General features: G+C 41.8%; 1 protein-coding gene across 4 annotated transcripts in view; it reads right to left on the reverse strand.

Moving 5' to 3' along the window:
- Positions 1 to 27,597, reverse strand: part of SNX24 (sorting nexin 24) — a 157,543-nt gene that overhangs the window by 58,620 nt on the left and 71,326 nt on the right. For all 4 annotated transcript variants that reach the window (XM_047730771.1, XM_047730772.1, XM_047730774.1 and 1 more), the window contains exon 2: positions 11,214 to 11,297. In XM_047730771.1, the coding sequence (XP_047586727.1) occupies positions 11,214 to 11,297 (84 nt within the window). The remainder of the gene's footprint in view (positions 1 to 11,213; positions 11,298 to 27,597) is intronic.

Raw genomic sequence — 27,597 nt, forward strand, 5'->3', positions numbered from 1 at the left:
GTCAGTGTCCCTCAGGAAAATGAATGAAAGATATGGGCAGAACGATGGCATCCCATTCTACTCATCCTGTCGTGGGGACCCCATTCTAACAGCTGGCTCTCTTCTCTCACTCCCTATGATGACGCCCCTCCAGCTGACACACCCTACAGAGGGACCAGGCAAGCATACCCAAGGCAGAGGTACCAGTGACAAATACCATGAATAATTCCTTTAGTTGGATGGGCAACTGAGGCTAGCTATTTCAGCAAAGACAGCACTATAAAGAAGAAAGAACAAGAAAAACAAGTGGAACAATGAACTCCAAAGAAAACAAGTAACAGAGGAGATCTTTGATATCTACTTAGTACCTGCAGGGATATTTGAGAAGATATTGCTTCTTCTTCTTCTTTTTTTTTTTTTTTTTTTTTTGAGAAGATATTGCTTCTATAAAACAAGAAGAGGTTGCTATTACAAAAAAAAAAAAAAGAATGAGTTTTTTTAGAAAATAAAAAAACATGAGACGGACATAAAGTTAAAAGAGGTAGAACATACAATCATGGACGTCTCTCAAACTGTACAACTAAAGAGAGTGAGAGCAAAGTTAGGTGAAAAGAAAAACACCATGAGGATTAATCCAGGAAGTTTAATTTAAAAAAATCAATAAGCATTCCATAAAGGAGAAAAGAAATTCTCAAAGAAATAATGGAAGAATGATATGACTTCATACAGATCTTCAGATTAAGAACCCACTGGGCACCTTGACCTTCTATGGCTTCTTCTATACAAAGGAAGCTGAGGCTGTAACTCCAGAAAACAGCTGAAAGCAAAGAAGAGAAAGAAGACTCAAAGCTCTGCCCCATCCGTGTGAGGGAGGGAATCGCAGGACAGCAGATTTGGAGAGGGGACTTTCTGGGAGAAGGTTGCGTCCATGCAGTAGATAATACGGGGAAGACGAATGATCAAGGAGATAATCCTCTATTAGAAAAGATCAGTTCCAGGGGGGAGCAAGAGCCCCTGAAGGTGGTCATGGAGCAGAAGACACTGAGCCTCTCTTCCATGTCAGTCCAGTGCTAGAGATACTCCTGGTGCGTGTGGGGCTCACATACCAGGAAAAGACGAGAAACAATACATGAAGTAATAAAACAGGGTGGGCACAGATAGTAACAGAAAGGGGTGGGAGCTTGTGAGATGGGAATGTCTGAGGAGTGATGGGAATCACGCAGGTGGGGAGCCAGGTGAGGAGCTGGCAAAGGAACATTACAGCAGATGGAGCAATGGGGAGCAGGGGCCAAGCCTGGTGTTCGGGACACAGCCAGGAGGAGACGGGTTCAGGGAAGCGGCAGCACTGCACACTGTACGGCCTTGGAGGCTATGTAGGAAATTGTGTTCATCTTATATGGGAAGCTTTGTGAATGTCTTCAGCAAGGGAATGCCCTCATAGAAATTTACTTTGAGGAGGTCATTCTAGATTTCATAAGCAGGATGCACTATAAGAGGGCAGGAGTCAATACGAGGAGGCTGGTCAGAAGCTTCTGCAGAAGAAATCCAGGCAAAAGACCAGGGTGGCTTAGGCTATCTATGGTCCTGACAGTGGAAATAGGACAAGTAGAGGCTGTGGGGGTATGGAGAAAGAAGAGATGCTCAGAACAAAGAAAAGAAAAAAAGAAAAGAAAAAAGAAAATGGCCCTTCAACCTGACAGAAATGCAGAAACAAGGCTGGAGGGACAGCAGCTACATTATAACCAGAAGGATGCAAGGCAGGTGCAAAGGTTAAAAAAAAAAAAAAAAAAAAAGGAGCTTGGAACATGGATACTGCGGAATTACTACATCAACTTGACCTGCCCGCTTTTAGTTTTGTTGCTATATGAGAATCATCTCTCACTTGTTTAAGAAACCTAGTCAACTTTCTGTTACATCCAACCCAAAATAATCTTGACATCAAGGAATCCATTGTTTGCTTCTGTTGATTTTAACAGAAGGCCCATCGGGCACTCAAGTAGAGATAACTGGTAGGCAGGTAGATAGGGGTCATAGATCTGGGCATTGGATCTCTAAGTGGAATCCAGAACCATGGAACTAGATGACAGTGTGAATTTCTCCATTGGCACAGACAGAAAAAAAATTACAGCAATGGCAGAATACAAGAACAGCCCCCAGACCCCTGTCTCTTGGTCCATGTGCTACAGTATCCCTTCCCTTGGGTTCAGACAGCATTTGTGAATGTGGTGGGGGATAGTCACTCCCTTGAGCAGGTTACCTTTTATGAGACGCAGTCCTAGCAGACCTCAGGCTTTGCCATGTTATAGCCCCATGGCTTTGACTTGGGGGTCGCCTCAAAGAGCTGAGAGCTAATAGTCAGCCAATAGTCAGCAAGCAAAAAGGGACCTCAGTCCCACAACAGCAAGAAACAGAGTCTCCCCAAAATGAGCTTGGGAGAGGACCCTGAGTCCAGATGGGACCACAGCCTAGGCGACACCAGATGTCAGCATGATGAGACCCTAAGCAGAGAACCCAGTAAACCTGCGTTGCAGACTTATGACCCAAAGAAACTCTGAGTGGATACAGTCATCTTGTTTTATGCTGCTGAGTGTGTGGTGATCTGTTCCACTCCAATGGGGCGTTGATACAAGGGCTGAGAGCCCCCAACGCCGAGGGGCAGGGTGAAAAGCAGGCAGTCCCTCACTGAGCAGCGACGGAAACCACACGTTTGGGCAGCAAAATGTTCCAAGAAGTGGGCACGGTCAGACTGAGCCCAGCGAGGGTAAAGAGCGAGTAAGAAGTGGGAAACCAGAGCCTCCTCTGTCAAGGAATTCTGCCAAGAAAGGAGAGTAATGGGGGCAACATGGGAGAGAAGTGTGGAGTCAAAGGTGGGGTTTTCTATTTTTTTTTTTTTTTAAAGGTTTTATTTATTTATTTGACAGAGAGCGGTCACAAGTATGCAGAGAGGCAGGCAGAGAGAGAGGGGGAAGCAGGCTCCCTGCTGAGCAGAGAGCCCAATGCGGGGCTCCATTGCAGGACCCTGAGATCATGACCCGAGCTGAAGGCAGAGGCTTTAACCCAGTGAGCCACCCAGGCACCCCTCAAAGGCGGGTTTTGTTGTGTTAAATGGGAAATCCTATGCCATGTTCATTTACTGATGAGACTGATCCAATATTGAGGTAAGGGGGGAAGGTAGGGAGAAGGAGGGACAGAGAAGGAGAGAGAAACAATTTATGACTGTCTGTAAGGAAATAAATACTTATCTCACCTCTATACCATTTGAGGTATTTCTCAAACAGGAACAAAGCCCAAAATGCTCAATTATTCTGTGGTAATAAGCTTATCCAGTTCCAGTTTAAAGCTAAAAGAAACTGCCTTTAGAACTACTGAATCATGACATTGCTTACATTGTAAAATAGAAAATCAACGCCATTATCTATCTCTCACTCTCTCTCTCTCTCTCTCTTTTTTTTAATCTTGAAGATCCAGTCCTGAAAACACTTTTCCTTTTTATTTACGTCAGGAGTGTGCAGGAAGCCGATCATTGTAGCTGCGGGGACCTGTGACAGCATTTGTAGGTGAGTAATGAATGGCTTTAGATGAGGAGAGACAAACCCAAAACAATACGTTTCCAGCAGGGCTCAGCTGCTCACAAGATAAATACTCGTCTGCCGTTCCCTCCGATGATTTACTGTCCCGGCCAGGCTGCGCCCCGCCACGTGGCCTTTCTGGTCCACACTGACAGTCCCCACATCCCACGATACAGCAAGCTGTCACCTTTGCGTGGGGCGATCACTCCCTTTCCTCTGTATTTTTTATTTTGTGAAGATTTTATAAATTTATTTATTTTCAAGTCATCTCTACACCCGACGTGGGGCTTGAACTTACAGCCCGGGGATTAAGAGCTGTTGGCTCTACAGACTGAGCTGGTCAGCCAGGCATCCCTCTTTCTTTTTTATACCATGAGAAGAGTATACACAGAACTTACTCCACGCAGACGTGCCATTTACACACTGGTGATAGTGACCGTTTTCTTCTTTTCTTATTTTTTTAAAGATTTTATTTATTTATTCATTTGAGAAAGAGAGGGCATGAGCGTTGGGGAGCAGAAGAACAGGGAGGGCAAAGGAATCTCAAGCAGACTCTTGCTGAGCTCCAAGCCGGTCGTGCGGCTGGATCCCAGGACCTGAGATCATGATCTGAGCCAAAACCAAGAGTGGGATGTTCAACGGACTGGGCCACCCAGGCGCACCAATAGTGACCATTTTCCAGAAAGGAACACAGATACTTTCCAGAGCACATGAATAAAAAGATAGAAATGGAACAAAAAAGGGAAGAGTGGGGAGCCTTCAGGGTAAAAGTCAATCTTTCACTCCACCTTGGCCTCCCTCTACCCCTAGAGTTCCCTCTAGAAACACAAGCCATGGTGTCATGCTCCTGGTTTAACCCCATAAGGCAGCTCTGGGGTTCCTCTGAAATGTGTACTTCGTTAATTCGAATCCAAGAATGTAATCTTTTATTCAAGCCAAAAGGAGGCAGTAACAAGAATGAGGGCAGTTTATTTAGAAATGAACCAGCTCCCTATTTCCATGAGACCTCCGGGCTGGAACTGAGAGCCCACAGCCGGGGAGACACAGACTTAGCAGCTGACCCTGCCAGCGAGGCTGGTCTCCCCCATCCCGTGATCGTAGGCTTAGGGAGCTAAAGGAGATTGAGCTGTTCTCAAGGATCGCCACTCCAACTGCCTGTCCCTAGGGGATGTGGGCAGATGTCGCAGGGGCACAGGGGAAGCACATGCAAGCTGAAGGCTCTCCCTGTCACCAGGGTCTGGGCCTGAGCAGTGTGGAGGGAACCGTGTCACTTCATTTTTTAAAAGGATACTATGTGAGAAGTGAACAGAGAAGAACAGCATCGGGCCCCGCCTGGGTTTCAGTGTGGTGCGGGTTGTGGGTTTCCCATCTAGGAACGGAGAGCTCCAACAGACTTCCCAAGTGTAACGTGGGATGGAAATTACAGTGAGCTCAAACCCCATTTTTTTCACCCCAATTATTCCTCCAGTAATTCATAAATATGCCTAATATCCTCCAAACATCCCATTTGCCAAATACCGCCCACTAAGAGCCCAACACTAGCAGGCAGTGAGGAAGATACAAAAGATAAGATGTGGTTCCTTTTATATAAAATGTGTCTTCTAGTTGGACAAGACTTAGGGACAACCAAATTTTAATGACCTCTTTGCCACACGGCATAGCAAAGACAGAAAAAGTGATTTTCATACACTGGAGTGAATGGGGAGACTGACTTGGTGGCCATTGCTGTCTTCTTATGAGAAAGTGAGAAATAAGGTTGACCAGAAAACAGGATTGTGGTTGACACAATAATGGCTCTCCCCAAAGATGTCCACTCTGGGTCCTCAGAACCTGACACTGTGTCACAGTATCATGGCTGAAGGGTGGGATTAAATCAAGCCTCTTGAGATGGAGACATTATCTGGGATTAAGCAGGTGCGACCAATGTAACCTCAAGGGAGAGGCTGAAGTGTCCCTGTCAGAGAGGTGAGATGTGAGGACGGGACAGAAGACAGAAACAGAACCTGCAGGGGACTTACTGCTGGCTTTCGAGACGGAAGAGGCCACAAACCACAGACTGTGAGCAGCTTCCAGAAGCTGGAAAAGGCAGGGAAACGATTCTCTTCCAGAGCCTCCCAGGAGGAACTAATTAGGAAACTAATATAGAGAATCTAAGATTACTGGCCTTGAGGATCAAGGTCCATGATATGGTTGACAACACAGACCCACTGCAATGCATTTGGGAATGAAGAAGAAAAGAATGAAGAATGGAATGAAATGGTGCTTTAGAGAAACTGATCTGCACTAAAGTGTCAATCAGAAGACAAGGATCAGAAACAGAGCAATGCTTATAAAATGGTAAGACATTGGCTTGGGAGGGCAGAGGAGAAAGGGATAAGTTAAACGGTGCATAGTATACAAATTTTGAGGACTCAGGGGACTCAATCAATGGAACTTCATGACCCTGTGAATACGGGAGGTAAGAGAAAGGCATGAGAGACACCTCAGGGTTTCAGACCTTGTGGCTTCAGTGCCTGTGATGGGGAGAGGGTGGGTGGGGAGGGCTGTTGAAGAGAAGCGACTAAAAATAGAACCACACAATAGGCCCTGTCAGACTTCAAGAGGCACTGGGATGCCTCATCATGTGGGATGCTGGTTGAACAGGCAGATAACTGGGCTTGGCTGGGTAATACCCAGAATCTGCACATCCGTCAATGCTGTGCTGATTCCAGGGGTTCAAAGTGCACACTATGAAACACACCCACCAGGAAAAGCTAAAAGAGAAAGGAATCAAAAGACTCCTCATAGCTCTGGAAGAAATGACTGAAGTGATCCAAAATCACAGAGAGGGAGAACTGACCTAACAGATAGCATACCAATTTAAAGCTTTTGTAAATTAAAATAAATGTCATAGCCATGAGGTCCTGCATGAAAACTACTTTCAGCCAACGGCGAATGTTTTATTAACAAGCCACGCAAACTAATGGGCAAGAACAAATGAGACCACCGCAGAAAGACAATTCCAAAAAGAGGGCCTACAATGTCTAATAAACAAACTGAAGACCTACCAAGGAAAAGAGTAGCAAGGCCACATACATAAATATAATTTCGGGGGGGGGTGGGGAGGGTAATATTCAAACCTGGTAAGATTTTGTGATACTTTCAAATATGCCAGTTGCACTTTAAATCTGCTCTAACCATTCCGAAGCATCATTTGGCAATATACATCAGGGGCTATAAAAACATGCAAACCCTTTGATAGAGAATGCTTCTTTTTATCATTGAGTGTAAGGAAACCATCTCGAGTACAGAAAAGATTAGATCTTATGAAGGCTATCAATAATTGGAAATTTACCAGGGAGCCTGGGTGGCTCAGTCAGGTAAGTGTCTGCCTTTGGCTCAGGTCATCATCTCAGGGTCCTGGGATAGAGCCCCGCATCGGGCTCCCAACTTAGTGGGGAAGCCTGCTCTTCCCTCTGCCGCTCCCCCTGCTTGTGCTCTCTTACTCTCACTCTCTCTCTCTCTCTCTAATAAATATCTTTAAAAAATGATTGGAAATGAACCATGTGATGCAAACAATCTCCGTTAGTTCATAAAGTAACCCTATGAAATTAGTACTGCCATTATTCCTATCCTACACATGGAGAACCTGAGACTTAGGAAGACCATGCAATTTGCTCCAAGGACTTAAGATCCAGGAAGAGGTAAAGGCAGGCTCAGGAACATTCTGGCTCTAAAGAACTACACACTGAACTTCTGCATTAGAATTATCACCACGCCGGAACACGGTTAGCCCAGAAGCATTTGCTTTACTAAAAAAGGTTCAGGAAAAGAGGGGCATCTGGCTGGCTCAGTTGGCGGAGTAACTGACTGTTAATCTCAGGGTTGCAATTTTGAGCCTTAGGTTGGGTGTGGAGATTGCTTAAAAATAAAATCTTTTTTTTTTCCTTGTGATGATTTTCTTTTCTTTATTTTTTAATAATTTTTAAATTTTTTAATAAACATACAATGTATTATTATCCCCAGGGGTACAGGTCTATGAATCGCAGGTTTACACACTTCACAGCACTCACCATAGCACATACCCTCCCCAGTGTCCATAACCCCACTAACCTCTCCCTCCTCCCCTCCCCCCAGCAACCCTCAGTTTGTTTGGTGAGATTAAGAGTCTGTTATGGTTTGTCTCCCTCCTGATCCCATCTTGCTTCATTTATTCTTTTCCTCCCCCCAAACTCCCCATGTTGCATCTCCACTTCCTCATATCAGGGAGATCATGTGATAGTTGTCTTTCTCTGATTGACTTATTTCGCTAAGCATGATACCCTCTGGTTCTATCCACGTCGTCGCAAATGGCAAGATTTCATTTCTTTTGATGGCTGCATAGTATTCCATCGTGTATATATACCACATCTTTTTTATCCATTTGTCTGTAGATGGACATCTAGGTTCTTTCCATAGTTTGGCTATTGTAGACATTGCTGCTATAAACATTCGGGTGCACGTGCCCCTTCGGATCACTACGTTTGTATCTTTAGGGTAAATACCCAGTAGTGCAATTGCTGGGTCGTAGGGTAGCTCTATTTTCAAATTTTGAGGAACCTCCATGCTGTTTTCCAGAGTGGTTGCACTAGCTTGCATTCCCAGCAACAGTGTAGGAGGGTTCCCCTTTCTCCGCATCCTCGCCAGCATCTGTCATTCCCTGACTTGCTAATTTTAGCCTTAATAATAAAATCTTAAAAAAAATTTTCAAGAAACAAAGGAAAAGAGGAATTATATATAGTAGGATAGTAGAAATATGTGTCAGTAACAACGGATAACTTCCCTGACCCAAACTTTTTGCGAAGTTTAGGTTTATAGTCTAAAATTTATTGGAAAGGAAAAACAAAAAACCAAAAACCACCTCTTGAATGTTTTCAACAAATAGAAATAAATCCTAAGAAATGTGTAAACAACTGGGATATTATCTTTGTATTTTAATATCAACAATTATAAAAATCATGGGGAAGTAATAATCATTTAGAACTTTCCTTAGACGACTACACGAACTGTGAAATGGGTTAACGGTCTTAGTTTCTGCCTCAAAATTAGTCTGACAAGAAGCCAGGAGGCACACTTGTCTGCCTCTAGAGTATGGAGAAGAGCTATGTGCCATTATTCTAAAGATGCAAAGCGCTTGGTAAAGAACTCATGCATCATTTTCGAATTAACATGGGGACACAGGCCAAACACGCTTACCAAGTAAGAAATACAATGTAAAATGTCAGAAAGACCAGGACGCTGACCACACAGCAAATTGCACAGACTGCCGAAAAGGGTGAGTATTTCCGGAGGATTAAATAAGAGATCTGACTGAATGTAAAAGGGAAATATACATATATAAAAATATAACATAAACATATAAAAATATAACACTTAAAACACATCACAAAATTCAAATATGTAAACAGGGGTATCCAAATGGTCATAAAACAGTCAAACTATACAACATCGTGGTAGCAAGCAATAAAACCTGTGTGTTCTGAGCAAATTTTTTTGCTGATTTTCATCCGTAACACAGTTTTCCAGTCAAGGCTACAGATTTCTGCTTTTTTCACATCCTGCCATGATTTATGCTTAGCTATCTTCTATAGTCACCTTTAAGCCAGACCACATACAATTGCACTGGGGCAAGGAAAGGAGACATCTGGCAGCTGCTTTCTGTGCTACAATGTAGAAGTAAGTAAACACATAACTACAACTCTGCCTTATGAAGCTATTTTTATCTCTACATCTTTGTTGGGACGTTTTATTTTTATATTTTATGTTTTAATTTAATTTTATTTTTTCAGTGTTCCAGGACTCATTGTTTATGCACCACACTCAGTGCTCCATGGAATACGTGCCCTCCTTAATACCCACCACCAGGCTGTCAGGATGTTTTAAACATGCAAAATTGAGAAATTTGAGAATTTCTACTCTCAACTCTGGTAGGCCTACTGATATGATTACAGGAATAGCTAAAATTATTAACAGGAACTGCAGAATTTGAGGGAAGAGTCTGAGACAACCTAGAAATTTTTTCTGACTCTGATTTTCTGAGAACTGCCTATCAATCTTGGGCAGAAAATAAAATCCCGTTAGAGAGCAGGAGGAAGGACCCTGCAGGGGTGAGTGGCATGGGAGTCTCTCATGCACGGTGGGCCTAATTGGCAGTCACCTGCTGTGCAGGGTGTGGAGTTGGTGGAGGAGTATCTGGTGGGGACCACAAGGTTGTGTCAAGGTCATGGTGAGCTGGGAGGTGAGGAAGGGAGCCTGCCTTTGACAGGCCTCTCCGTCCATTCTTGGCTCTTGAAAGGCTGAGCAGGGGTTGCGGCTCTGGTTTTAATCTTAGTGTAGGAATTTATTTCATGCAGTACCCTGCGGAAATCTCCCTAGAATCTGTTTCCTTGAAACACAAGCAAGCAAAAACTATCCCTCAAGAAGGCATGGAGACCCAGATTCCAATTTTGTTCCTCTTTAAGACCCCCAGGTAGGAGTTTTAAAAAGGCTAACGGCAACATCTGGTCTAAATCCATATCCACCTGCACTGTTTCGTTTGGAAGCAAAGCTGGATTTAACAAAATTTTAACAGAAGAATGACATGTATATTATCCCTTGCCATCATAAGAGAAAAGTATACAGAGGTAAAGAGTTTCACTAATTTCTCTGTAATATCCTGTTAAAGTTTATACTCAATATTCCACTCTCCTGACTTAAAGAAAAAAAAAGTGGGAAATCGAATTTTTAAAGAAACACTAAGAAACTTTTAATACAGAATAAGCACATTGTTATGTCATTTATGTGCTAACAGTTCCCAGAAACTTTAAGAGGTCTTGCATGAAATTAAAAGAATAGACTATCTTTCTTAACATGTTTACTTAGTATCTTCCTATCTAACTTCTTACCTAATAAAGTGACAGAAGTGAAGAAAATGAATCAGGGCATATATACATGTGTGTGCATACACAAACACTTGTATATATGTTCACAGCTAGGTCCAGTTATCAAGATAATGTCAGCCCCTCAGTAATAATTCCGAAGCTGCAAAACATTAAATTTTGGCAGAAAACAAAAAAAATATTCACCCTTCTATTCTTTACTCTTTCTCCCCAAACTCAGCCACCCTTCCTGTATTCTTGTGTCTTTTCTCTAAGACTTGTAACAATATGAATCCAAGAACTCATAGCCCATCTTGTCAAGTGGCCTTTACAATGCAAAAGAATGATATGTGTTCTCCTTACACATGTTCACCAAAGAGTCCTTGAATATATGTGCCACATATGTTATCTTTTCCAGGAACGTGTAAGTGTCCATCGCTTTTAATGAATTTCTCCCCGTACAATCACCATCTGCTTCCTTCTCTCCTTCTTGTAAAGCACGTGAGGTCTACTTGATGGAAAGAGTCAGGTCTGAGTCTGATTCTCTGTGAACCTCTCAAATTCCTGCAAAAGCTTACAACTCCCATCTATTTATGTAAAAGATCTGAACAGAAAACCCACCTCCTCAGGAAGCACACTTTCAGGGGACTAAATAATTGGAAAGAAAACTTAATCCATGATCAAGGAAATCCTATTGTGCCAAGAACTATTCATGCTCTCAGAAAACACAGAAAGCAGTTTTAACCTTACAGCATCTACCGTATAAGGAAAAAGGGGGGGAAAAAGTTACCTTTTTGTGCAAGGCGTGAAATTCGCTGTACCTTTTTTCAACAAAGTGTTTTCTTCCATTCATTAGCACTTCTATCTTAAACACCTAAGGGAAAAAAAAAAATAAAAAAGATTAATTCCACCCATTCAAAACCCTCAATCGTCTGATGTGGTAAGTTTGTGACCATGATATATTTCATCCCTTTAATTACAGTAGCTGATCCCCCAAAACCCAGAAGGCTCAGGAGACCCTGGGCCAACAGCACTGATTAATGAGTGCTCAGGTCAAATGCTTTAGTTGGTACAAACTGAAATATCGCCTTAACGTGTCTAACAGAAACTGAAACGCGTTCACGGGCTCCTTAACTTTCTAATCAGAGCACATTCGTCCCTTAAGATTGTTTCACCAAATGGGTCATGATGGTATCAAAATAAGGCATTTGGACAAGAATGAGAGCCTGGGAGAAGGGACAGGCCCCAGCATCCCATTACAGGTATGAGGACGATGACGGCCGTGCTGTGTCATCTCTAAGACAATCAGGCAAATGGCAGTGCATTTTAGGTTAATTTCTTCCTAACCTGCATATTCATCTCTAGTCTCAGCTGGGCCTTATTCTGCTGTTTGCAAAACAGGGAAAATGTAGTAAAGGCTCATTTTCCCGGCATGATGCCCGTGACAGCCTGCGCTCCCACCTCCAGAAGGTTGAAAGGCCAGAAGAAAAGGCTCTCTGAGTGTGCTAATTAGTAGGCACTAACATGACATTTTCTTGATTCTTAGGTTAGCGGGTCAAGACTGGGAGCAAGGGATGAGAAACATTGTGAAATGCTGATGAAAACACAATGTTCCGCTGGGGTAAGGGCAGGACGCTGGGTGAGAATGGATGAGAAGGTGATCTGTTATTTTCAAGAGGGTGTCTTTGACTCCTGTTTTGCTGAGCAAGTCGTAGACAACGCCAAGATGATGGATATTGTTCAATGGGTTCGTAAGCCTAATTTCTTGTTTCAGTTGCTCTTCTGGAAAAAACCAGAGTTGAGATCACAGGACAGCAGAAAGTATTAGAAGCATGCTGACTTTAATTCTAAAGAAAACTTAAGTTAGGGACGCCTGGGTGGCTCAGTGGGTTAAAGCCTCTGCCTTTGGCCCAGGTCATGATCCCGGAGTCCTGGGATCGAGCCCCGCATCGGGCTCTCTGCTCGGCGGGGAGCCTGCTTCCCCCTCTCTCTCTGCCTGCCTCTCTGCCTGCTTGTGATCTCTGTCTGTCAAATAAATTAATAAAATCTTTTAAAAAAAAAAGAAAAAGAAAACTTAAGTTAGCTCATGAAACACAAGGGCACAAACTGTCATTATGAAAACACATTCCCTATGGCTCTACCTTGCTCCCTGACTCGTACGACTTTTCTTGAAAAGACAAAATTATATCATCAAACACATAATGTGTTTGTAGATTTGTACTTTTTTTGAATCAGAAACAAAATCTTGTGTCATATGACTCAGCTGAAGAAACCTGCTTTTATTAAAGAATTGGTAAATACCAGTTCAATCAGTATCTTATACTAACATTTGGTTTTTTCAAGAAACCTCCTTAAAAAATACTTTCCTTTGGTCAATTTGTGAAAATACTCTCTTCTAAAAACAGATCCATAGGCTTCCAAGTCTCGAATGTATGTCTACCGTTTTTAAGAAAAATATTCTGTTCACTAATTCACCAAAGAAAATTCCTCTCCTTCAAAGACGCTGCCAGGAAGAGGGGGAGGGAAACACCCTGAGAAACACGGACACGAGAAGATCAGCTTCAACACACGGGCTTGGTTAATAGGACACAGAGTGCCTTTTTAGCGTCAGGCCCCAGAGTTCAATCAGGACAATGTGGGAGCGGGAGAAGTACTTTCCATCTGCAGAACGGCAGGAAAGAAATGAAATTATGCTCCGAGTCCAGTTACGGGAGGCGTCATCATAAAGCCCACCACTTTAATTGGCACGTTTGCTGCAGAAGCCACAGAAGCAGAAAGCTGAAGACTCGGAAAGGCTCAACCTACTGGGTCACCCTCTTGAAGGCCGGGGATGAGACACATTACACAGCAGCTGCCTCATGGAATGTCATCCCTTCTATCGACCAGATGGCTCCATTACCATGTTCCTCAGTTACTCTTCAGTCACTCAGTTTATGGGGGGTGGGGGTGGGGAGGCGGTTTGGACACACACACACCACACATGTACCTGCGTGGTACGTTTTCATGCTAATATTTTTATTTTGTTGCTACTTCAAAAAGGTATACCTTATATTGTTCAGACTACTTTTACATTTAATATCTTGGGAAGGAAGTTGGTTAATCAGAATTTCCAGGACAAAGTGAAGGAAGAAATGGAACCAATGTAACAAATCTTATTTTCCTGAATTCCACAGCCGTAGTTTCTTTTTGTTGTTGTTGTTGGTTTTGTTTTTGTTTTTGTTTTAGTAAGTTTCTGATACATGTTGTCTCTGCTCCCTGGAAAATCTTTCTCCTGCTTTGTTCTTTTGGCAAACTCTGAGTAGCTATTACCTACCTCTAAGGTAGGGACAGCACAAGAAATGCTGGGAAAGCATGCAGCACAGCATCTGGTATTCATTCATTCATTCATTTGTTCATTTATTTAGCAGATACTTACTGAGGGGCTGCAAAGCACTCAGGGGTTGCTCTAGGCTCTGGGGATTCAGCAGTGAACAAAAGAGGCAAGAGCCCAGGCTTCCAGGTGCATCTTTCCCACCTGGTGAGGGAGGTCGACTATAAATATATGAATGAATACAATGAAGTCAGGAAATAAAAAGCCCTGTGGAGAACAAGGCAGCAGGGTAATGACACAGAGCTGAACGAGGGTGTTGTTTCAGACAGCATAGTGTCAGAGAAGGTCTCCTCAGGCAGAGTAGCAGTCAGAGGTGCAACACCTGGACACCAATGCCCGGAAAAGTTGAATGTAGCTTCCTCTGGAATTTCAGACTGGGAGTGGGTGGACAAGGACTTTTTTTTTTTTTTTTTTTTAATTTCTGTTTACAGATTTTTTTTGAAAATTAAAGCCTAGAGCAGGGTGATTTCCACGTCTGGTCAAGATGGTGTTACAGGGAGCAGATTCACTCTCCCACCAGAAACAACTCAAAATATATGGAAAAGATGGCTCTCAAGACATCAGACATGAGGAAATGAAGAAGAGTGAGAGACAAAAGAAACGAAGTTGAGCCCTATGGTTACGCAATCAGAGCCCTGAGGGGAAGTGAGGGGAAGCCAGTTCCGTGGACAGGGTACTGGGCCAGAGTGAGCTGCACACAGACAGGACTTCAGTGACCTGCCAGAGGTCTCCCTCCAGCATTTAGCTGAACCCTTGTCAACACATGGCATTGGGGAAACTTACCCAAGGACAAGAAGACCTTAGCGAGAAGGGTGCTCAGAGCTTACAGATAACTGGGCATACAGCCTGTTACCAAATGCCAGGGTAGAAAACCTCATAATTCATGAAACATTAGTTAGAGTTCTCAAAAAGGTCTTGCCTCAGTAGTAGGACAAAATTAACAGTAGACTAACAGCTCTTCCATTCATTCCTCCCTGGAGGTTCTGTCCCCTAGATGGGCTTCTGAGGAGCATAAGACACCTGGCAAGGCCAGGGCTCATGGTGTCATGAGGTCTTTATTCTCAAATCTTTGGAGGCTGTGCCCCTTTCAATGGAACCAGACCAATAATCTCTATAAAAAGCATACAACTCTGTAGAGTAGAAGGATACTTTTTTATATTACCTCCTCCTGTCAGGATCTGTGCCCACACTGCCCCCTCAATCTCCTTATAATGTGGTTCCAAATGTTAGCTTGTATGGCTTTCACTTAAAAAAAAAAGAAAATAGTATGTACTTATCAAAAGAGGTTTCAAAAATTCCAAAGACTGTAAACTTAAAAGTTTAAGTTTCTTACATAAGAGACTTGTGTAGTCCATGCCAACTCAAGAGGGATCTTAAGAATTCTTTCACAAATTGTCCCCAGACATATAAGCTCTGTATGTACACATGTATACAGAAGTTGTTGCTTTCTTACACTAACTGTAGCCATATCATAGGGTCCTACTACCTCACTTCTATGAATTTTATTTTTTACCTTTTTATTTTAGTACATGTTGAATAACTTATCAGCACATTTTGCAATGCCTAATTCTTTAATGGCTACCTAGTACTCCTATATATACTTGTTACCAAACTTTAATTAATTAGGACCCTAAGGTAGATATGAAGTCACTGTACTATTTTGTACCATACACACTCAAGTATATATGGATGTTTATATAGTTGATGCATGAACAACATGGGGGTTAGGGGCACCAACCCCCCATGCAATCGAAAACCCATGTATAACTTTTGACCCCCCCAAAACTTGGCTACCAATAGCCTACAGTTGACTGAAAGCCTTCCTGTTAACATAAACAGTTCACATTATTTATATGTTACATGTATTGTATACTGTATTCTTACGATAAAGTAAGCTAGAGAAAAGAATATGTTAAGAAAATCATAAAGAATACATTTAGAGTACTGTACTATACTTATTGAAAAAAAAAATCCACATAAAAGTAGACCCACACAGTTCAAACCCATACTGTTCAATGGCCAACTGTATATGTTTATGTGTTTTATTTATATATAAATATAGACATAATCCTTGTTTCTGTACACATACTTACACACACACACACACACACACACACACACACACAGGATAAATTACCAAAAACTTTGCCAATTTACCACCCCCCCCAATCCACAAAGTTACACAACAGCTAACAGGATATGGAATGTCTGGCCCATCCTAACCAACACTGGCTATTGGTCACTTTGGCAAGCTGGTGAGTGAAATGAGAATTAATTGGATGTGTTTTAACCAGTTTGTATAGTGGCACAAGTTTCCATTCCAACTATCTCACATAAAATCACACAGAGGTCCCACCTCCCTGTCTAACCCTCTGTTCTTGGAGATATCCTTGTCCTCAAAGACTTCCAGAAATCCCTCTGGATAAAGCAAGGAAGGCTTCATGTAACTAAAAAAACATATTAAGATTTCCATTTAGGTTTGCTTAAAAAAAACAACAACAACACATACACAAATTATATTGTTCAGGTGACTAAATTCTAGACACAGTCCTGGGAACATTATTAAGTCATTATATTTTAGTTGAAAAGGAAAATAGATACGTTAAAGACAAGATTTCCATTCCTAATTGTAGTTTTCATTAAACGTTAGAGCCAGTTTTTTTTTTTCCCCTTTGTGATAGTATCTCTGCGATCTGGAAGTCTATGATAAAATATTTCAAAATTTGGGTCTATACCCAATTTTCCAGGAATGTGTTTTAAGAGATGAAATAAACCTAAGCTAAGGAAGGATTTAACTCATATTCCAGGCAGAATAGCCTCCTGACTTCAGAAGCTCATACTTTACAAAGTTATTAACTTCTAAGCAAAGCAAAACCAAATTTTTTCCTGTAACAGGCTAAAAATATCTAATAAATAATTTAAATGCCTTCCAACTATAGGTGGGGATTCTATATACAAATAAAGCTTGGGGTGCCTGGGTGGCTCAGTCAGTTAAGCATCCCAGGGTCCTAGGATCAAGTCCCATGCCACGCTCCTTGCTCAGCGGGCAGTCTGCTTTTCCCTCTCCCTGCCACTCCCCCAGCTTAGGCTCTCTGTCTCTCTCTCTGTCAAATAAATAAATAAAATCTTCTTAAAAAGCACACACACACACAAAACAAATAAAGCTTAAAGTCCAGAGCTCCAAATGCTTTGGGTCACAAAATTGTTATGCTGAGAACATGAGATAACCACAAAGGACAACTACCAGCTTCAAATATGACTTTTCTTATTTATGGTTTAATATTTGCTCAATTAGAACAACATGCCCCAAATATTAACTGTAGGCTTAAAATCAACTCTGGGCTTGAAATACTCTCTTTCTTGACTTGGAATAAACAAGAAAGATAAAATAAAATTTAAATTTTTTTTTTAAGATTTTATTTATTTATTTGACAGACAGAGATTACAAGTAGGCAGAGAGGCAGGCAGAGAGAGAGGAGGAAGCAGGCTCCCTGCTGAGCAAAGAGCCGGATGTGGGGCTCGATCCCAGGACCCTGGAATCATGACCTGAGCTGAAGGCAGAGGCTTTAACCCACTGAGCCACCCAGGCGCCCCAGATAAAATAAAATTTAAAAGATTGTTATTTCACTTATAAAAAGCTACACCTCTAAAAGAGCCATTTACTGTGTGCCTGTTGGGAGCCAGGCTTTTTTTTTTTTTTTTTTTTTTTTTTTAAGATTTCATTTATTCATTTGAGAGAGAGAGAGAGAGAGAATGAGAGAAAGCATGAGAAGGGGGAGGGTCAGAGGGAGAAGCAGACTCCCTGCCGAGCAGGGAGCCTGATGTGAGACTCTATCCTGGGACTCGATCCCAGGACTCCAGGATCATGACCTGAGCCAAAGGCAGTCACTTAACCAACTGAGCCACCCAGGTGTCCCCAAGAGAGCTAGGCTCTTAACATGTATGAATTCATAGGACAGTTCTTTTATGAGGGAAACATGGTAAGAAATCCTCTAATTATAAATTATTACGATATTCAATAACTAGGTATACAGTTCAATAAAACATGTAAAAATTTAATTTGTTCTTATTCTGAGGCTTAAATCATATTTCTTCTAATCCAAGATGCCAAACGGATCAACTGAGAGGCATTATTAATTTTATTATATTTGGTTGCAGAGAAACTGCTAATAGCTTTCTTCATGCCTTAGAAAACATATAAATTTCATGAATTTTAAAATATTTTTTTTTAAAAAAGACTGTTTCAAATAAACCACTGCCTAAGGAAAAAGAACAGTTCTATAAGTAATCGTCACTAGAGAACAGCTCCGTAAGAACTGGGCACTAATAAATGTGTTTTTTTAAAAACGATGCCTCTTCGCAAAGAAAATTCATGACACCAAAAGGACCCTCCCCCCACCCAAATAAGAAAAATCTCTGACAAAAGAACAAAAACTAATTAAGAAAAACAAACTTAGAGCAAGAGGAAATATTAAGGACAAAAAAGAAATCTAAGTTTCCTAAGCTGGGAAGATCAAAAGTATTTACTGTATCACAGGGAAAAATAAGGTGTTCTGCCTACTCTGGAATTTTTTTTTTTAATTACAGTAATGAAGAAAAAAAAAAAAAACAGTGGCAAAATACAGATGAAAAAAAGCAGGAACAAAGATTAGGATGACCCCAAACTTATTCTCTGCCACACTAAATGCCTTCCCTACAAAATGTAGAACAGTATCAGCAAAGTTTTACTAGACTATTATCTCATAATCATCTAAATTTATTACTCACATAGAAAGGCACAAAATGGCCATTTCAGCTGTGAGCAAACTCAGAAAATGAATACCCCATACATACTTTTTTTAAAAAGATTTTTAATTTACTTATTTGAGAAAGAGCACGCATGTGCACATGATACACTCAAGTGGGGAGAGGGGCAGAAGAAGAGGGAGAATCCTTGAGCAGACTCCCTGCTGAGGGGGGAGCCCAAAGTGGGGCTTAATCCCAGGACCCTGAGATCATGACCTGCGCTGAATCCAAGAGTTGGCTGCTTAACCAACTGAGCCACCCAGGTGTTCCCAAATCCCCACATGCTTTTTGCAAAAAATAACTGAAGATGTAGAACTGTCAATGAATAGAAGAACTCAAAAATATATAAAAGTAATATGTTTTTATATATTTGATATACTCATTTTTATATATTTGTTTATATAGTTTTAAATATATTAAATATATTTTAATATTTTAAATGGATAGTTTATATTTGATATATAAAATATATAATATACAATAAAATAATAAATATATAAAAATATATACCAAAGTATCTATCAAAAAGTATATTTAACAATAATACAGAAGGCCAGCCACTGCTGTTGTCATCATCAAAGACTATGATGCTGGGACACCGTAAATGAATACAAAGGAAGGCAACATTATCCAGTGGCTGTTATTAGGAGGCAGCTGAGGCCATTCCCAGCAGGAAGCAGACAGGGGTTTCATGGTCACATGGACACAGCTTCCTCAGAGGCCACTCTGTTGCTCGTGTCTGCAAACTGAGGGCTGCTGGGCAGGGGGGTTGGGTGTCGGGGAATGGGGTGGCTGGGTGATAGACACTGGGGAGGGTATTGCTATGGTGAGTGCTGTGAATTGTGTAAGATGATGAATCACAGACCTGTGCCCCTGAATCAAGTAATATGTTTTATGTTAATAAAAAAAAATATTTAGGGCGCCTGGGTGGCTCAGTGGGTTAAGCCGCTGCCTTCGGCTCAGGTCATGATCCCAGGGTCCTGGGATGGAGCCCCACATCGGGCTCTCTGCTCAGCGGGGAGCCTGCTTCCCGCTCTCTCTCTACCTGCCTCTCTGCCTACTTGTGATCGTTGTCTGTAAAATACATAAATAAAATCTTGAAAAAAAAACACAAAAGAATGTAAAGAAGAAGCCAAAAAACTGTGCCCCTAACCTAGAATGAAAATGCTAGAAAAATCCTAAAATGGCAGCTTGGTAGCCTGAACAATATTCAAATTAGAATAAGAAGCCAGAGGGTTCCAAGAAGCATGCTGAAGAAAACTGATATGATTAATATCAATTATAGAAGTAGAATTATAGAAATTAATAGAAATAGGAATTATAGAAAATAAGCCTTTAGTGATGGTCTGTGAAGGAAAAAAAAAAAAGCTGCTTAAAGAGTCCAAGAAAACCAACCAAACAAAATGGATACAATTCCAAATACAAAGCAAAATAAATGAAACAATATTTGGTATGGTCCAGAGAAGAAAAAAAGAGTGGCTGTTTGAGATAATGCTGGGAACAGTTTCCACTGAGCAGATTTCATAATTTATAAGAAGACATTTCATCCTCCACATTTCCAAACATTTGATTACACAGTGAAAATATACTTAAACATACATACACAGACCTATAATTATAATATTGGGAACACCAACTATTGTACTTGGTTTTTAGAATCAATCCACACAACCTAAGACAATTCTTTTCACAGAACAGATTGTAAACATTTTTTTGTTGGTATAAAAGGTAATGAAGTAACTAGCAGAAAACAGGAGGTGAGTGGGGAAAGAAAAGCAAACGGGGTACAAATTGTTTTCATCTTATAGAACTGGAAGGCAAAGAAAGCCGCTAAAAATCGTTCAGGAAAGTGCTTCAAGTTACAGTGTACTAAATATAAAGCCATGATGTTCATTTTTAATGATGAAATTGAAATCATATGCATAGTGGGAACCGAGTATGGAGGGGAGGTAATACAGGGCAGAGGTGCATAAACTCAGTTTCTAATTCAAAGTTGAAGGACACTAAGGGTTTTCCAAGATTCAGACATCAAGAAACAGAGCTTTGGATGTACTATTTAGAGTCTGGGTGCTTAAATCAGCAATGTTTCAACTCACTTATGATTCTAGAAGGTGTTTGATATATTTTGTTTTCCCTTTTACATGTTTATGTAGTATTGGAAATTTTTCCATATATATATATATTTTTCCATATATATATATATTTTCATATATATATATATTCCATATATATATATAATTTTTCAGAAATCCTAATAATGGCATTGTCTCTGCTAAGTGTTTTAGTTTTAAATCTCTCTGGTTATAAAGGGAAAATTTTCCTGAGTTCAGTGATATTTATAAAATTACAGGTTTTCAGTCTAAACCCTAGTATTAATTTTAGCTGCAGCTCTCTGACTGACTATTTGATTATGAAGTCTTCATTTTTCTTTTCCTCTTAAGCTGCATCTATATGACACAAATTCAATCAATCAATTCAGGGTGAGGAGAAAAACGCACTCAAATACATCAGGTCATACATGTTGATGGGCTAACACAGTTTTTCATTAGTTTCAATATCATATAACTTTGACTCAGACTTTCTGTAGAAAGTGAATAGTGGTGGTTCTTTGCTTACCTGAATTGTTGTGACAATACATCAAACAGTATGTTAAACAATGAAGCATTCTGAAAGACAGATGTTTAATGAGCTTTATTATTCTCTTTTATATCCTGCTTTGAAAGCAGGAGAAGAGATAAATTTTTATCTGCACTACTTACTAATTTAGGCAAATCTCTAAACATCTCAGAGTCATAGTATCTCCATTCCTAAAATACAAATGATAAAAGCATGTCACATGATTTCAGTTTGTGGGATAATTAATGTCTTGGTGCATTCCGAGATGCTTTTTGAGTGCTTCCTACGTACTATGCGGTGTTCAAGGCACTTTCATTTTTTAAATGGCTTGACCCACATGAGACCCTATGAGGTAGGTACTATTATTACTCCCACTCAAAATGTGAGGAAATCAAACCATACAGAGGCCCATAACCTAGACACAGAACTAGGAGTGGATTTATAAACTCACATAGTCTGGTTCTGCAGTCCCCCATCAACTACTATAGAAATGGTGGTTAGCAAACCCATCATCCCAGCCTTTATGGTGCCTACACACTAGAAAGAGAGCAACTAATAAAGTAGCCAAGACAATGTATAATTCTGATGTATGATACAAATCATAAAGGCAATAAAAAGCTAAATGAGCTATATTCAATAAAAAACACATATTTTAAAAAATCTGTGTGCATTAAGGGAAAATAGGATTTGCTCTCCAGAATCTGGGAAGCTTTCTTTCAAGAGCCGATGTTTCTGAACAGACCTAGAGTGTAGGTAGGCAAAGATGAAGGGCATGCAAGTGCTAAGGGCCTGAGGTAGCAGATACAGGAGGGAGCAGCTGAGTGTTAAGTGCAGCCAACCTAGAAAGACAGCAACTCTGTAAGACACTAGATGGCAGACAAATAGCAAGCTCCATTCAGTGACTCAACAAGGATAATTACCAACCACATGCCAGGCTTCGTTCTAGTCCCTGGAGACGCAACAGTGATAGACCGTAAGATTCCATTTAAAACACTGAAGAGGGACACAGACAATCACACAGGTAAATGCAGGTTAGCTGGTAAGTGCTACCAAGGAAAACAGAACCGGGTAATGAGGACAGAGAGGGCCTGGATGAAAGCGTCATGTGGGGTGGTCAGGCAAGGTCTTACAGATCAAGTCCTATCTGCGCAGAGACCTTGTATTAGTTTTCTCTTCCTGCTGTACAAACATAATGCTCCATTTCTTCTCTCACATTTGTCGGGGTGAGGAGTCCTATGTGCCTGGCTGGTTTCTCTGCTTCAAGTCTCATGGGGCTAAAATTGAGGTACTGATGGGGCTGTGTTCCCTTTGGGGGTTCACTGGGAGAAAAGGTTTCCTTTCCTCGTGGTTACAGGACTGGGGGCCCCATTTCCTTGCTGGCTGTTAGCTGAGTACACAGCTCCCAGCTTTTAGAAGGTGCCTGCATTCTTTGTCTTGGGGCCCCCTTTCTCCATCTCCAAAGCCAGCAGCAGCAATCCTTCTAGATGTTCTCTGATCTGCTTGTGTGCGTCTTCTTCCACTTTGAAGGACTCCCATGATGATGCTGGACTCAGCCAGATCATCCAAAATAGGCTCTGTGACTCAAGGTCCTTAACCTTAACCGCATCTATGATGTCCCTTTTGCACAGAAGATGACAGATTCATAGGTCTGGGGACCAGGATGTAGACATTCTTGGAGGTTCGTTATTCCCTTTAGCATAGGCCTGAAGGAAGTGAGACTCTCTGGGGTGGGCAGAGGGGGTCCCTGTAAATGCCTGACATGTCTGCGTGCCTAGAATGATCAGGAGGGAGGAGAGTGAATTAGAGAGGTCTGAGTGGTGGTGCGGAGCACTGAGCGAAAGCAGACACAGGAGGACGGACTGATAACTGAACATGGAGTCTGTTTACCAAATGAGGAATCAAATATAACAGGGAGGTCTGGGGTCTGAGCAAGTGGACGGATGGTGGTGCCATCCTGAGCTGGGAAGACTGGGCATTAGCCAGTCTATGGCAGCAGAAGGGAGCTCAGTACTGGCCATGGTCAGTTCGAGATGCCTGTAAGACACCAAGGGAAGATGCAGAGCATCGATGAATGTAGAGCCTGAGTTTTAGTCAGAGATATAAATTTGGAAGTCATCAGAGTGTGAATGCAATTTATTTTTTATTTATTTTTTATTTTTTTTAAAGATTTTATTTATTTATCTGACAGACAGAGATCACAAGTAGCAGAGAGGCAGGCAGAGAGAGGGGTGGGGAAGCAGGCTCCCTGCTGAGCAGAGAGCCCGACTCGAGGCTCGATCCCAGGACCCTCGGATCATGACCTAAGCCGAAGGCAGAGGCTTAACCCACTGAGGCACCCAGGCGCCCCTGTGAATGCAATTTAAAGCCACAAGACCTGATCTGAACATGTAGGATGTTTATTTAGGGGTGTCAAGATCATAATGGGGTTTATGGTTTTACCATTTTAGCAATGAGAAAGCCTCTGGTGCATTTTAAAAGCCTTCCTCTTCCAAATTAAACTTCTCCAGCTCATGGAGCTGTCCTTCAGATGACATGCTGCTCAGGTCTGGCACCAGGACCACCTTTTGGACAAAACACAGTTTGGGGGCACCTGGGTGGCTCAGTGGGTTAAGCCTCTGCCTTCGGCTCATGTCATGATCTCAGGGTCCTGGGATGGAGCCTGCATCTTGCTCTCTGCTCAGCAGGGCGCCTGCTTCCCCCCTCCTCTCTCTGCCTGCCTCTCTACTACTTGTGATCTCTGTCTGTCAAATAAATAAAGTATTTTAAAAAAACACAGTTTGGCATTGTTTCTTCTAAAATGTTGAATCCAGGATGTAAGCAAATACAGGTATTCCCCCAATTTATGAATGGATTGCATCTCCAAGGTCCATAGTTGAAGTGGTATAAAACTCAGCAGGGTTTTTCTTATAGAATAAGTTCAAAAGACTCCAACCCATTAAAAACAAAAAACAAAAAACAAAAAACAAAAAAACCCTCCATAGGTAGCCAATAATTTGCATAAATTACAATACTAACATTATTATTTCGCTCATCAGATTCGCAGTATAACACAGTGGTTAAAGGTTCTAGGTCTTCAGTCAAACTGCCTGGGTTTGAATCCTGTGTTTTCTCTTGCTCTCCGCTGGGCTCTATGAACACTCTATGATTTGGGGAAAGTTATTTAACATGTCCCCATCTCAAGTTCCTCAGTTACAACACAGAGCTTCCAAAGGTACCTTTCAGACAGGTTTACTGTAAGGATGAAATGTGATGATCCATGAAAATAATTTGCCCCACTGTCTGGCATTCGGCAGGAATCCAAACAAGAACATCACCTACTGAAGTCAGTATCAACATCTAGTCACAGCTACAAGTGTTTCTCTATCTGCACGGGGAAGGGGAGACCTCTTGCAGGATGGAAAGAGGGAAAAGATGATCCTACCTGAGATCACCTTGCTGACCATATCCGTCCATCTCTACAGGTAAGAGGGGCTCTCCTCTCCTTCACCAGAGTTGGTTCACCCTGCGGTGTATACACGTGGTGGGCTTCCACGCCCTCCTTTGTCAACGCTCACTGAGAACCCACGGTACGAGGACGGCATAATTTTTCTGAAAACCGATTCTGTCATCCAAATTATGAGCCACTGTCTTCAGGAAGCTTTGGGTCATCTGCAAATGTGAAGTGCTTTCCTCCATCCCAGCCCGAGATCTCACCTCCCAACCTGCCAGCTGCTCTCTCCGCTCCACGCTTGCCCTCTAACAATGTGTTTCAGAGCAGTCAAAGCGGCCCTTGGCCATCCTCCATCAGACCACACTACTCCCCTGCTGACATCTTTCTGGTGGACATCCATCACTCCTAGAACAGAATTCAGATCCTTACCTTCGCACTGCCAGACTCCACACCACCCAGCTCCAGGGCCCATCCCTCTCCTCCATTTCTCTAGCACAAGCCCTCTTCCTCCCCCTGGTCCGGCTGTGCCAGCCTCCTTGTTGACTATCAGATGTATGGAGCACGTTCCCAACTCTAGGATCTGAAGTGCTTCTACCTGAAGGATGCCCCCTCACTTTTTCCAACTGCTGTTCCCGGTCATCTTCTTTGAGGGGTCTGTCTTATCTAACGACTCCATCTGAATCAGACACTCTAGTCCTGCCCCTCCCCATTCTTGATCCTCAGACCTGACTTCATTTTTCCACTTTGCACATACCATAGTTTAGTGCACGCACACATACACACACACACACACAAACACACACAATGTTGGGGTTGGTTTACTGTCTGTTCTTCCACAATAATCACAAGCTTTATAAGGACAGGCACCTCACCTGTTTTGTTCACTGTTAGAGCCCCACTGCCTTCAACAGCACCTGGCAACAGAACAGGTTGAGTTTACAATGTAAATGAGGAAGGAAAGAGAGAAAGAAAAAGGGAGCAAGTCATCCACAGGAGGACAACACACTGGGATGAACATGACTACACCTTAGGCCAGCTCAGCAGTCTTATTGCAAAAAAAGTAAGATGGGTTATTTTTGTTAGGAAGAACAATCAGTAAGTTAGACATGACAGAGTCAGACTGTGCAGAATAAGATGGTTTCTTACAGAAAATTGGTTGTAGATGGTCAAAAGAATACTGTTCATGAGGATCTGAAAGCGATGAAAATAGTTTTGAAATAGAACTCTTTTATTATAAGAAACTGGTAGCCTTTTTTTTCTAGTTTGTATTTCACTTAATACATTAATACATAATACATTAATAATGACTACCATTTGTAGAAGCTACACGATATGGCAGATAGAACAATCCGGAGTCAGACACACCTGACATCCAGACCTGCCACTTTCAGGGAAGTGGGAGGGAAAGCAAATTTTCATTTGGGAAAGCAAATATTCAAGTGCTAGCTGTGTTTCCTTATAGATGTTGCTTATCCACTTCAAGCCTTAATCTCTTCATCTGTAATATAAAGAAGATAATACCTACTGCTTGGGGCTGGTGATGGAGTAAATAAATAAGACAAAACATATAAAGCACTTAGCACCCAGCCTGGTATATGGTTGGTACCCCATACATTCTAGTATCTTCCTGAATATCATTAGGTTTCTTACAAATCTAAATGGAATTTGAGCCTATTAATTGCCTTTGTTTCTCCAACACACCGTGAAGTACCATGATGCACTAGGCTTCTTTCTTTCTTTCTTTTTTTTAAGATTTTATTTATTTATTTGACAGAGATCACGAGTAGGCAGAAAGGCAGGCAGAGAGGGGGAAGCAGGCTCCCTCCTGAGCAGAGAACCCGATGCAGGGCTCGATCTCAGGACCCTGAGATCATGACCTGAGCCGAAGGCAGAGGCTTTAACCCACTGAGCCACCCAGGCACCCTTAGGCTTATTTCTTAAAAAACATATTCTCAAAAAAAAACAAACAAAAAACTACATGATTCAAAAGATCAAAAACTTTAAAGCATTCTATATATATATGGAAAGAGAGAGAATTTTTTAACCAAAAAAGGTGTAAAGAGTAAGCTCGAGTGGTTGAGAATTACTGGTCTCATTCAAGATGAGTGGGGTTCCATAATTTTATAGGCACCAAGAAGATGAGATTCTCCTGAGTTCTCTCAATACTGCACGTATTTATTAGACCTCAGAAAGGGAAGGCTGCTTGGCCACAGGCAGTCTGCAATATGCGTGCCAGCTTCAAAGCTCTGCTGCTTGGCACTGAAATATGGGCGGAGAGCAGGTGGGAGACAGACGAGCTCTATGGCCATGAAAGGGTGCAGACCATTTTGTCAACTCTACAACTGAAGATCCTAAAAAGACACCCTGTTGTTCCTGTTGAGGGCAAAGAGGCTTCTGTTCTACCAACAGGTGTTAGAGAGGATCTGTCCATATTTTTAAAATGCCCTCCTACAAGAAGCAAGCAAGCTCTTAAAGATTTTAGAACTCTCAGCCTTCTTTCCAAGCTCAGAATTTCAGTTCTTCTTCTTCTTCTTTTTTTTTTTTTTTTTAGATTTTATTTATTTGACAGAGAGAGATCACAAGTGGGCAGAGAGGCAAGCAGAAAGAGAGAGAAGAGGAAACATGGCTCCCTGCAGAGCAGAGAGCCCGATGCAGGACTCGATCCCAGGACCCTGAGATCATGACCTGAGCTGAAGGCAGAGGCTTAACCCACTGAGCCACCCAGGTGCCCAGAATTTCAGTTCTTCTTAAGAAAAAAATATTTATCAAGTGTTTTATTGTCCAAATATAAGCTTGGTTTAAAACTATCACACTTGGGGTGCCTGGGTGGCTCAGTCAGTTACGCGTCGGCCATCAGCTCAAGTCATGATCCCAGGGTCCTGGGACAGCCCTGTGTCAGGCTCCTTGTTCAGTGGGGAGCCTGCTTCCCCCTCTCCCTGACCCCATTTGTGCTCTCTCTCTCTCTGAAATAAA

The sequence above is a fragment of the Lutra lutra genome, chromosome 5 (assembly GCF_902655055.1).
Source record: "Lutra lutra chromosome 5, mLutLut1.2, whole genome shotgun sequence".
NCBI classification, from domain to species: domain Eukaryota; kingdom Metazoa; phylum Chordata; class Mammalia; order Carnivora; family Mustelidae; genus Lutra; species Lutra lutra.